The following is an 11,672-nucleotide window of genomic DNA, read 5'->3' as shown; positions in this document are numbered from 1 at the left end:
GTCTAAGGGGACTAATTGTGATTCCCATGGTCTTTTAGTCTTGAATGAATTTAAAATTAAGGAGGAATCACTTAGAATATTCAAGAAATTTAAAAGGATAGAAACCCTTTTGTTTGTGCAATTGTGACCCCACCATTACATGATCACGTCATACTGTGGACCCCATATGTTGTAGAAGGTTAATAGTGTTTCTGTGAAAAGTTAGTCCAGATTCCATGATCACCATCAATGGCCCAACAACATCATTGTATGTGATGTGGGGACTGGGGATGGCCAACTCAGTCTTTTTTTAGTGCTCTCTTTTAACGTTATGTAATCAATCGTCTACTACCAGTTACCACCATTGCAAGTGCTAAATGCAAACAGAATAGAGTCATGATGAGAATCAAATGATGGTCGAGTATGTGTCTGTACTGTGTGGGCTCCCTCACGAGTCACGAGTCACGTCACAGTCTAACAAGGGCTTCTTAGCAATAATGCAAGATGGCCCTACGAAACCCATTTTCCACCTCATCTTGGATTGATGTATTGTATTGAGAGCATTCTTCAATATTCTCTTGATTTGGCAATAGCAGCAGGCAGCAATTCATCAATTGGTTAGGACTTAGGACAACTCAGCTAAAGAGACATGAAACTCTGGACCCGTAGAATAATAACGTAAATCGATGTATACATCCTACCGACGTCCTATGGACTATGGTTAATTAATTCAAAGTGCATGGTATTACATGCAAGTTCATTTAATTGGATTGGATTAAGTTGATATATGGGTTCAATGAACCTAAGGCTTTTTTCTTCTTTCTCTGCGATAGGTTGAGAATATACAGCAGAGATGAAATATATAGGCAATACAAAAATATTATATGTACGCAGGAGAAGAAGAGAAGAGAGAGTAGTGATGGACTAAAAGACAAATCTAAGTCTCGTGGCCTCGCTGTCATCATGAAGCATTCACTTTTATTAATGAACAGAATGTCCACTCTCTCTACTAAATTATCAATATACAGTCAAATGGAGAGACAGGGAGATGTGGACTCGAAGGAACACAATCAAACAACAAAATTATAAAAGAAAAGGTGGAAGAGGAGACCTTCACAAATGAAACTACACGACATAAACCTCCACGACAGACAAAAAACGTCCTCACTGGAATGAAGACATTTCATCTTTTTGTAGGGTGATGGGATATAAAGAGTACAGTTTATTGGGATCATATGAGCAACCTTATCTTCATCAATACTCTCAAACTTTGCAATCAAGAATTTTATTATGTATATAATTAACTCAAATCCAAATTCGTCGGACATGAACACATGTTTGCCAATCAATCCATCCAGCACACTTACTGAATTGCAAATTAAAAGGGAAATTTTAGATTAACATTTTGTACTTTGGTCAAACGTTATCTTAGTCTTCAAACTTTAAAACGTGTTAATCCAGTATCTAAATTTTCAAAAGCTTTGATGATACCAGCAAGGGGTGGAGCGAGGCTTGATCCAAAACCAGAAGCCTCTCTCATCTTCTTCAGCCTTTTCATCGTCCTCGTCTTCGGATTAGCTGAAGTGAATACAGACGGTGAATTAAGGCAGATACTAAATTATAACATTTTGAAAGTTCAAATACCAATGCGTATTTTAAAGTTTAGGAACTAAAGTGAAACTTGGCTCAAAAGTACAGGGTTCTGGAATTTTCCCTTAAAATAAAAGAACAGCTTTCCCAAAATGGCCATCCTTTGGTTCATCACAAGCCTAATTGTCAAAGGGTATTTTCGTGGTTTAACAGAGAACCAATTTTCTTTCAAAGGTAGCATGTGGGACCGTGAGAACCGAAATGATATTGCATGCTTACTTAGTTTATATATATTTAATTTAACAAGTAGTGTAGCAGATGCCAGATCGATGCATGGTATTATACTCGGACTCGGCCTATTAAGCCTATATATATATATTAAGTAGGCAAAGGCTGAATGGATGAGTAGTGAACAGAGTTGAGTTAAAAGGTCCTGAGCTAGCTGAAAGGGAGAAGCTCCAGTGGTGAGTAGTGATCATTATGGCGAAGATCGCGTTGGGCACCGCCCGAGAGGCCACAGACACCGACTGCCTCAAGGCCCTCGTCGCCGAGTTTATCTGCACCTTCCTCTTCGTCTTCGCCGGAGTGGGAGCTGCTATGACTTCTGGTATATGTGCATGGTCTGCTCTAACATGTGTTTTCGGCCGCAGTATATATATGCCTCTTTGGAAGTTGGAAGTTGGAACCCCATTAATTCATATAATACTAAACTTTCCTGTTTTGCTGAACAGATAAGATGCTTGGGGGTTCTCTGGTGGGCCTATTTGCCGTGGCTGTGGCACATGCATTGGTCGTGGCTGTGATGATCTCCGCCGGTCTACGCACTTCCGGTGGTCACCTTAACCCTGCCGTGACGATCGGTCTTGCAGCAGGGGGTCATATAACTATCTTCCGGTCTATTCTGTACTGGATTGATCAATTGTTGGCGTCTTCACTGGCTTGTATTCTCCTCAAGTATCTCACTGGAGGGTTGGTGAGTAACTCCCATTACAGTGCTATATTATTAATACAATGCTTCACTGGCAATATAATTTGCTTCAAACTTCAAAGCCTGGGGACTCAGATCCATATATTGGACCCGACCGGTTGACCAGGAAAATGACCCGGCCGAAGGTTGGGTTGGATGGAGACTCATATCCATTTTAAGATTGTCAAACAGGAACAGAAATTATTTCCAGCTAGCATCTGTTACAATTTGCTCGATCGTCCTGCACTCCTGCTCTGGTAGAAACTAGTTCATGCCTTCATGGACATGGCAGGCTAGCTAGCCTTTTACCTTTAACCCTTCTGTTGTCAGGTTGACCTGACGATCAAACCCATCCTGGTCTGTTTTCTTTTCCTAATCCCAGATGTCATGTCAATTGTCATCCCTAATCTTGACTAGGCTTATCACTTATGGGTTTCATTGGTGCAGGAGACTCCGGCGCACACACTCGGAAGTGGGGTGAGCCCCTTGCAAGGACTCATAATGGAGATTATTCTTACCTTTTCGTTGTTGTTCACCGTCTATGCCACTATAGTGGACCCAAAGAAAGGCTCTCTTGATGGATTGGGCCCACTACTTACTGGGCTTGTGGTTGGTGCCAACATCTTGGCTGGTGGGCTCTTCTCTGGGGCTTCGATGAACCCAGCGAGGTCCTTTGGACCTGCCTTGGTAAGCGGAATTTGGACTGATCATTGGGTCTACTGGGTGGGCCCCCTTTTGGGTGGAGCCCTGGCCGGCTTCCTCTACGAGAATTTCTTCATAGTCAGATCTCATGTTCCTCTCCCTAGAGAAGATGAAAATTTCTAAGCACTCTTTCTTTCTTTCTCAGATCTCATGTTCCTCTAAAATTTCTAAGCAATCTTTCTTTTTCTCTCTCTCTCTCTCTCTCTTCCATTCTATCTGATCATGTTATTTCTGTATCCCACCAACCTATGTTGGTATAGTGTGTTTTCTTTGATCTGATGTATGCTATTTGCCGAAGGTTAAACAGGAAGGTTAGTTGTCTAGTTTTATTGGTTTTCCTTGTTGGTTCCATTCTTGATCATGTAAGTGAGCTGCATGGGAAGGAAGAGAACCGGTCAGCTCCGATTAATAAGTTTGTTTAGAACAGTCAGCCAAACTTTAAGACGAAGGCTAATTCGGTCCACAAATCTTAAGACATGTTGGCAGAAATAGTTTTTGTACAAACGCGTGGAAGTTGTACTGTTGAGAAATGCACAAGTCATCTGTTGTTTGTAGATCTGGTTCGTTGCACAAAGTTGTTTAAGGTCACTATTAAAAGAGCTACAATGCCAATGTTAAGATATGTCATTTTCAGATACCATCTTAGGGTTCAGGGATAAATGGCAAAGCACATGGTTGGGCACTGGTGGGATCACTCCACATTGAGGCATCGTGCCGTGATGCAGCTCAGGTTTCTTAACCAGAGGCAAGGAGAATGAGGATCATATATAGACCTTAACCTAGCTAGTGACTTCAAGTCTTAATCACCAAGGCTGTGTTGAAAAAGATAGGGAAACCCATATCGGAATTAATTGTGGTCATCAAAAGTGTGGTGAATTTTAGGATATTAAATCAATGTTTATTATTCTTAAAATAAATATTATTCAATATATTATAAATATTATTCTTAAAATATATTAAATCAATGCTTATTGAGTGTTTCAAGACAATATTTTAAAAACTGATCAAGAATCGGAATTGCTTCACCGGTATTTGGTCAGCGATTCAATCATCCGATTTGAATGGATGGTCTCTTCCAAATAGAAAAATATTTGGGTCAATGGTTTGAATGCCTAGGTCAACAAATTGCAAACCAAATCAACGGTTTTTTGCTAAAGAACATGTTAGAAGTAAAATGAAACTGATTGCCTGGATGGTTTTCAAGCCAAAAACTCTGATTGTCCAAATCAACAACAGTTTAAAAACACTAGCCTCAAGGTTTGGTGTGTTTTGAAACAAGACTTTGATATATTTCAAAATCTACAATATTTTATATCCTAAAACCAACCTCGTCAGCCCATTTTAGTACACACCATAAGCTTAAACAAATCATTTTTATGTGATGTATTTTGGAACTAAGAAGAATGACGTGCATTTAACCAAACACCTCCTTTTTTTTCTTGAAAACTATATATCATTAAGCAAACAAAAGAATTATAGGGATAATTGGACTGCAATCCACATCAATCCCCCAATATTGATTATAACCAACTAGGGGCAGCCAGTCCAGCGCTCGGTCCCTCGGTCCTACCAAAAAAATATCCCCATCAAAAGTTTTAGCCCATTGAGCAATAGAAATGGGCAATCACAGTAAAAAAATCTGCTTCTATTAAGGGTGCAAATGGAGTGGATCGATCCGGTCCTATTTAGTTGAATTCGGATCACTTCTATTTGGATTTTTGGATCGGATCAGATAAGGATCACTCTTTATTCGATCTGAGAATATTCAATCCGATATATATTATATACTTATAATACATATATATGTTATTTATTTATAATTATATTTTTATAAATTTGTTATATTACTTATTTTTTATAAAAATATGTATATATATGATGAAAATAATTAAAAAATACTTGTTATTTTTGTTTTTACTTTATTTAAATTAGTATATTTATTTTTTTTCTTTAGTAACTTTTTAATTTTTAAAGAAAACAAGTCAGATTGGATCATATCCGAAGAAAACAATGTCAGATCGTATTCAAATATATCCCTGATTCGAATCCAATCCGATCCATTTGCATCCCTAGCTTTTACATACAAAGAGAACATAAGATAAGTTTTTAACTAAGTTCAAAATATAATGAAGTCTAGATGCACTGATAGGTTGATCCATTGTAGGCGCTAATAGCATATGGAATAACTTGTATTTTAAGGGAAGAGATGGAATCAAGAATGAAATAAGTATTGTAATTTTTTTTATTTCAATTTGTAACCATATTTCATCCAAAATACTTATATTTTACTACTAATAACTTGTATATTAAGGGAAGAGATGGAATCAAGAATGAAATAAGTATTCTTTATCAATGCCATTAATTAATGATGAGTATTAGTTTTGCCTTTAAAATATATATTTCAAAATTGACAAAAATACCCTCATTTGAAAACACCATATAAATCCTTTAACATCTCAATTTTATATTATTATTATTATTATTATTATTATTATTATTATTATTATTATTATTATTATTATTATTATTATTATTATCATCATCATCATCATTATCATTACCATCATCATCATCATCATCATCATCATCATCATCATCATTATTATTATTATTATTATTATTATTATTATTATTATTATTTATATTATTATTATTATTATTTGATGGTGCACGATTTGGTTACTGTTAGCTGGATGGCAGCTCGAACGCCAGATTGTTTAATTGGCTGGTCGAATTACAAGAGAACACGACTAGAAGACTCGGGGTGGCTTACCCGGTGTGGGCACTCCAATGCTTAAGTTAGCAAAGAGTGTAGGGCGAGCAAAGAGTTTTATAAGCAAGAGAGCTATTATCGTGCGTACCTTGTAAAGTTGGAGGTGAGGCCCTTATAAAGGTGATCTGTCGTAGGCCTTACGAAACACATCCGAGATCCCCGGAGTCCGTTTCACACTCAGAGATGGAATTCGTGCGAACTGATAAGTCTTATCGAGTCCATCCAATCCGGGCGGGATAAGGATAGGCTTGCGGATGAGTAGCGTGATCCCGGAAAGGTCGGAGACAACTAGTTAGCTTCTAGAAGTGGGCTACATGGCACCTTGGCAGGTTGGGTCACCACAGGTTGCTCGGACCTCGGTCTTGGCTGAGGTGCCCAAAGTACCTGAGTTGACCTGGCCTATTGAGGTGGCCAAGAATGCTGAGTTGTCATCTAATCATCAGATCGTTCCACATGTCCGCACGCTAACAAGTCAAGCCAAATTACCCCTCATCACCATCATCATCATCATCATCATCATGATATTATTATTATTATTAATTATTATTATTATTATTATTATTATTATTATTATTATTATTATTATTATTATTATTATTATTATTTACTTCATGAGACTACACAATGGGGGAAATTGATCCCCCACAAGCACTAGTGATAGCGTGATTTAATCACAAGTTTGTGCTACAATTAGGGGTGCAACTTGGGCAGGCCTAACTCAAGCTCGAGTATGGCCTAAACTTGAGTTAGGCTTGGGTTGAGACCTCAAGTAACTAGAGCCCTACCTTAGTCTAGTCCAACCCAACCGGGCTAAAACAAAGTCCAACCTGAGCCCGCTTGATCGAATACATATATACATGCATTATATTTAGATAAAACCATCTTTTTTTTCTTTATAATTATATATACATATAAAACATGTATATGTACATTTGTTAATAAGATTTGTACATATTTCAATTATTTATACTTTTAAATTGAACTATAAAACTCGATAAAAGCTAACCATATAAAAATATATTAATAAATTCTTTCAAACCGGCTCAATCAGACTAAGCCCGTCAAACTTGGGTTGGGCTGGTGACCTTCAATCCGACCCATCCCTCTTGTTGCAGCCCAGTGAGAGACCTTATCAATTGAGCCAGTTTGCACCATTTTAAAAAATTTTGTTTTTTGATGAACCTGTTTTTAACTTTTTATCCTCATAAACGAGAATATTTTAATACATATGATATACAAGAAGGTTAAAAAAATGGGTAAAATAGACTTTTGAAAAAGCTTTAATGTGATGTGAACGTTTTTAGATACTGAAATTGACAGCATGTTACTGAGGGGTGGACTAAGAACCAAGCCAGTGCATCTCATTTAAGTCCCCACTTGAACTCAATTTCCAAACTCTTAAACTAATTAAGCTGCTCAAACTTTTGGGGTCAAAGAAAAGAACCAACTAACAAGGATCAACCTGAGCTTGAGTTTGAGTCGGGCAGAGAGCCAGCCTCCATTCCTAAAGCTTAACTCTGTAGGAGCTAGGGGAGGCAACTCTCCTGCAAATACCCGAAATGGGTCCTTCTAGAGCCTTGTAAAGCCTAGGCACAGGCCAAAACATATCTTCAAATTTATGTGCAAGGCCCATCTAAATTATTTATCTTTCTAAGTCTTTCCGCATTAAGATAAGCCCGATCTGTAGTTTTAATTCAGGTTTATAATGAATGTTATATATACGCATATCATGGGACCACGCCTATATGTCACGCACAGACTCACAGATTGAACGGAAGTGCAGGAAAAAAAGTAGAGTGCAGATGGCCCGGATCGCTATTTTGTTTGCCTTATTGCTGCACTGTGTCGCCGTTTTAATTTGGCACTGAAGGATATTTATATACAAAACGAACATAACAGTAAACTGTAAAAAAGACAGGACCATTTACTCCTCACACCTACCTTACAGCTCGTACAATGGAAACATCTCCCTGTACTATGTTTTCATTAATTCACTGGGTGCAGATGCAAGTGCTGTGAGAATCGCTCTATGACTATATATGTGAGTAGGAGTATGAAGAGGGTTAATCTTGTTAGGAGGAAACTTTGCGGGATTCGTCAACTTACGCCCGATGTCAGGACTCAGGAGACAGGGATGAACGACGTCGACGCGTCTTTACTCTTATTATCTTCCCTCAATTCAAATTCCTTCTCTACAGTGCACAGCTTTTTGCCTCCATGAACACCTGTGTGTAATTAAGACAGTGAGGGGCTGTGGAACCAATAATCCATGAGAGCCCACGTAAGGCATAGTTACTAATGAAAATAGCAGAACAGTTTAGCACTGGCCTGGCGGTACTAATTTTGACATGTAATTGGTTGAAAGCCACGACCAGACACCAGAGTGAAGCAATTGGAGTACCAGCCACCAGAGCAGTAGTTCTGGACTTGTGGCCTTCTGGGTGGTCCACAACATATGAGTATGAAAATGAAAGAGCAATGAGAACATTGGGAAGAAGCTTAAGCATTCATTGTCTAACCACACCACCGTTAAGAATTTAAGGCCACATTTATTTTTCACAAAGATCAATTCGCACATTAGTATTCCCTTATTATTATGTATAAAATATAAACACTAGCTAGTTATTAACTAACTAACTACGTACACGTACCTACTAAAACTAGGCAAATTAAATTAAAAGTAAAAAGTAAAAAGTAAAATGCTTTCAGGATAAACAATTGGTCGGGCTTCTTTTCTTCATTCTCGATCTGGTATAATCACCATTCACCAGCAGTCATTTCTCTTTTAACGTAAATGGTTACCTTGACGCTTCTTTTCGACCCACGATGGCGATAGAACCGGAAACATCTCGTACTCCATGAGTTTTGTCTTATTATGATGATCGGGCTTCTCCGTGTCTTCCAGATTCACCACCTTTGTTTCCTGGGGGAAAACCTTAACCCTCCATACCTTAAACGTACGATCCAAGCTTGCACTGTAGACTAAGAAGCCCATTACAGCCTTCTCCATCGCCAAGGTAGCGGCCAGGCATCTCACCGGCCCGCGATGACCGTCCAACACTGCTAGACACGCATGAAAGCAGCACCCCTCCTCCCTCCTCCACACCCTTATGGTTGTGTCCTCCGACCCACTGAACACCAGCTTGTCTATAGCTACCAACGACAGAACCGCAAAGCGATGGCCATGTAGGTATCCTCCATGGTTGAATCTACCCGAAACTTTCTCCTTCTCCCACACATTAATGAACCCATCTGAAGACCCCGAGTAGAGGAAGCAATCGTTTTCGTTTTGGGAGCAGCTCAAGGCCAGGGCATTGACAGGTGATGGTTGGAATCTTAGTGTCATGGTGAGAGTATGTGCGGTCTCCCCAAACACCCTCCTCCATATTTTGATGGATCCATCGGAGGAGCAAGTGAAGACGCATCCATCTTCTTGGTTGATCACGATTGCGTTGACATTGTCTTCATGTGCCACAAATGAATCGATGCATCTCTTATCTGACACCCTCCAAGCTTTCACTGTTTTGTCCCAAGAACCTGTGTACAGCAGCCCTTCTGCATGATAGTAGGCAAGGCAAGAGATGCAGTCCTTGTGTTGCTGGGCGTTTGTTCTCGGAAACAACAGAAATGCGCTTCGGCGAGGTAAGGTCGCCACCTTCTTACAACTGAAACTGTCTGAAATCGACACATTCCATACACGGATTTTGTGGTCTCTATGTGCTGAGAAGAGAGTGTTGCCAAAGGCTAAAATTGCACGAACTTCACCGCAACTTGTCTTGACAAACTCGCGCTCGACGTAGTCGGGTTGCCTCCATACACGAATCCGGCTGCTCTCAGAACCTGTGAAGACTAATCCCTTGAGGACTGCGATGGAGAAGATGTTGCCTTCATGTCGATGGAGTGAGGCGACACAGTGGTAGAGTAGAGAGGGTGAGGGTGTGTGGATAGGAGAAAGTGTCCATGGCGAAACCGGACTGGGCGGTGCAATGTGGACCAAAGACGCGGAGGAAAGCCTTTCGGGACTCAACTGGGGATCATATTGATGACCAGCCGCCGATTGTTGTTGATGATGATGGGGGGCTACAAACGAGAGATGAGTAGGTGATTGGATGGGCTTTTGTTCTTCATCATCATCAAAGAAAGTCCCAAGCGACTTCTTGGCCGCATGGAAATCCATAATCGATACAGCTGGGCTGAGCTGAGCTGAGAGGGAAAAGTAGATGATCGATGATCCAAGTAGAGAGCGGTATAGTGTAGGAGATGAGCCGTAGAAAAAGCTCTCTGGATTCTTATTTGTAGCAACGGTTAGTTTGGAACAAGTTAAAACATTAAAAGATACGAAAGGGACATATCTCCCAAGGTATAAGGCCTATAGGCTTACGCATTGTTCCAATACCGACATCAAAATTTCACTTGGGGTTTTGTTGTGGTGTAGCTTTTCACCATTGAATGAGTGCACGGAATGGGTTCTAAATGTCTAATTTGATATAATGTAAATACATCCATGGTCGGTTTGGGACCTTTAACGTACGTATTAAAAGGTTTCAAGTTTGACATGATATTTCCGTATATTTACTTTGTTTACGTCCTTTAGGATTCATGGACCCTAAAGTTAGGTTTCCTATGTAATTTGTCGTTTTCAAGAGAGGTGTATGAAATAAAGAGCTGCACCTGCTGCCACGCCACCAGGCCCAGGGTTGGGAGTGATATCAGATTGGCGCCCAAATCGCACATCTCCCATACGTGCGTATTTGTTACGGGAAGATGTTTCCAATACACGGCTGAGATGAGCTATTCAGACCTGCGGGCTGTGTATGTGCAGTTCTACGAGGAAAAATAATAAATAAATAAAGGAAAGAACTGCAAAGGATTGCAAAGCCCAAGCCTAAGCCCAATTTGTAATTGATGTTGGGAATTGGGCTGAACAAGTCCAATTGTAAAAGAGTATTTTTTGGGGAAAGTTGAATAATGAAGATAAATAATTTTTTTCACCTGGCAGAAAGTTATCAATAATTGAATGGGACAAAAATGACTATCTTTTTTATAACTAAAATGGTCATTACCTTATTTATATAGAAAATAAAAGAGTATGGATAAATACACTTATCCGTATAATTCTTTTATAAAAGACACTTATCCGAATAAGTATCTTTCCGAAAAACGTACAAGGCCTAAAGAGTAGTACAAATAACCATCCATATGATTCTGTGACTCGTTATAGAATTGGGCAAAGTAATAATATTCTTATTGGGTATGTAGTAGATTAGGAATAGGAAGCCCAAGAGTCCAAAATTGACTCCATATGACTAATGTTGGGAATTGGGTTGATCGCATGATCTAGGTACGAATATTTCATCTGAGGATTCAAATTTTAACACAAGTAATCTCAAAATACCATTTTACTATATCAAATAAAAAAAATCATGCATTCTAATAAATACTTCAAAATTAACTTGCTGATGGGGTCGTGGTCTCACACAAAATTCTTATGTATAACTTTCCCATACGAGTATATATGGTCATGAGCTAGTAAATCTATCAAGAGGGTGCTCATCAATGTTAACATGAATTGTTTTCTTTTGGTTATTCCCAAAATGAAGATCTTACAACTGGTTTGAAAAACCCTTGATTCCTAAAAAAAAATACAGAAGACATGTTTTT

At 39.1% G+C, this 11,672-nt stretch overlaps 2 protein-coding genes across 4 annotated transcripts; one reads left to right on the top strand and one right to left on the bottom strand.

Moving 5' to 3' along the window:
- The first annotated feature begins 1,386 nt into the window (after nucleotides 1-1,386).
- Nucleotides 1,387-3,561, top strand: TIP4;1 (tonoplast intrinsic protein 4;1). The gene is made up of 3 exons (XM_088958404.1): nucleotides 1,387-2,176; nucleotides 2,301-2,542; nucleotides 2,984-3,561. The coding sequence occupies exons 1-3, from the start codon at nucleotides 2,050-2,052 to the stop codon at nucleotides 3,359-3,361; spliced, it is 747 nt and encodes a 248-aa protein (XP_088814530.1). The 5' UTR covers nucleotides 1,387-2,049; the 3' UTR covers nucleotides 3,362-3,561.
- Nucleotides 3,562-7,789: 4,228 nt separating this feature from the next.
- Nucleotides 7,790-10,299, bottom strand: LOC148842583 (protein JINGUBANG-like). 3 transcript variants are annotated; one of them, XM_088958401.1, is made up of 3 exons: nucleotides 8,814-10,299; nucleotides 8,340-8,448; nucleotides 7,790-8,236 (listed from the first exon to the last, which is right to left on the bottom strand). In XM_088958401.1, exons 1-3 carry the CDS (start codon nucleotides 10,186-10,188, stop codon nucleotides 8,191-8,193), a joined length of 1,530 nt encoding a protein of 509 aa, XP_088814527.1. In that variant the 5' UTR covers nucleotides 10,189-10,299; the 3' UTR covers nucleotides 7,790-8,190. The 3 variants fall into 3 exon arrangements, with proteins under 3 accessions (XP_088814527.1, XP_088814528.1, XP_088814529.1); XM_088958402.1 differs by having other exon boundaries at nucleotides 8,340-8,445; XM_088958403.1 differs by lacking the exon at nucleotides 8,340-8,448 and having other exon boundaries at nucleotides 8,814-10,298.
- Between the last annotated feature and the right edge of the window lie 1,373 nt (nucleotides 10,300-11,672).

This window comes from Nelumbo lutea, chromosome 8 (assembly GCF_056320005.1).
Source record: "Nelumbo lutea isolate HS-2025 chromosome 8, American lotus-T2T, whole genome shotgun sequence".
Taxonomy (NCBI): domain Eukaryota; kingdom Viridiplantae; phylum Streptophyta; class Magnoliopsida; order Proteales; family Nelumbonaceae; genus Nelumbo; species Nelumbo lutea.
This window is presented reverse-complemented; position numbering and strand designations above follow the sequence as displayed.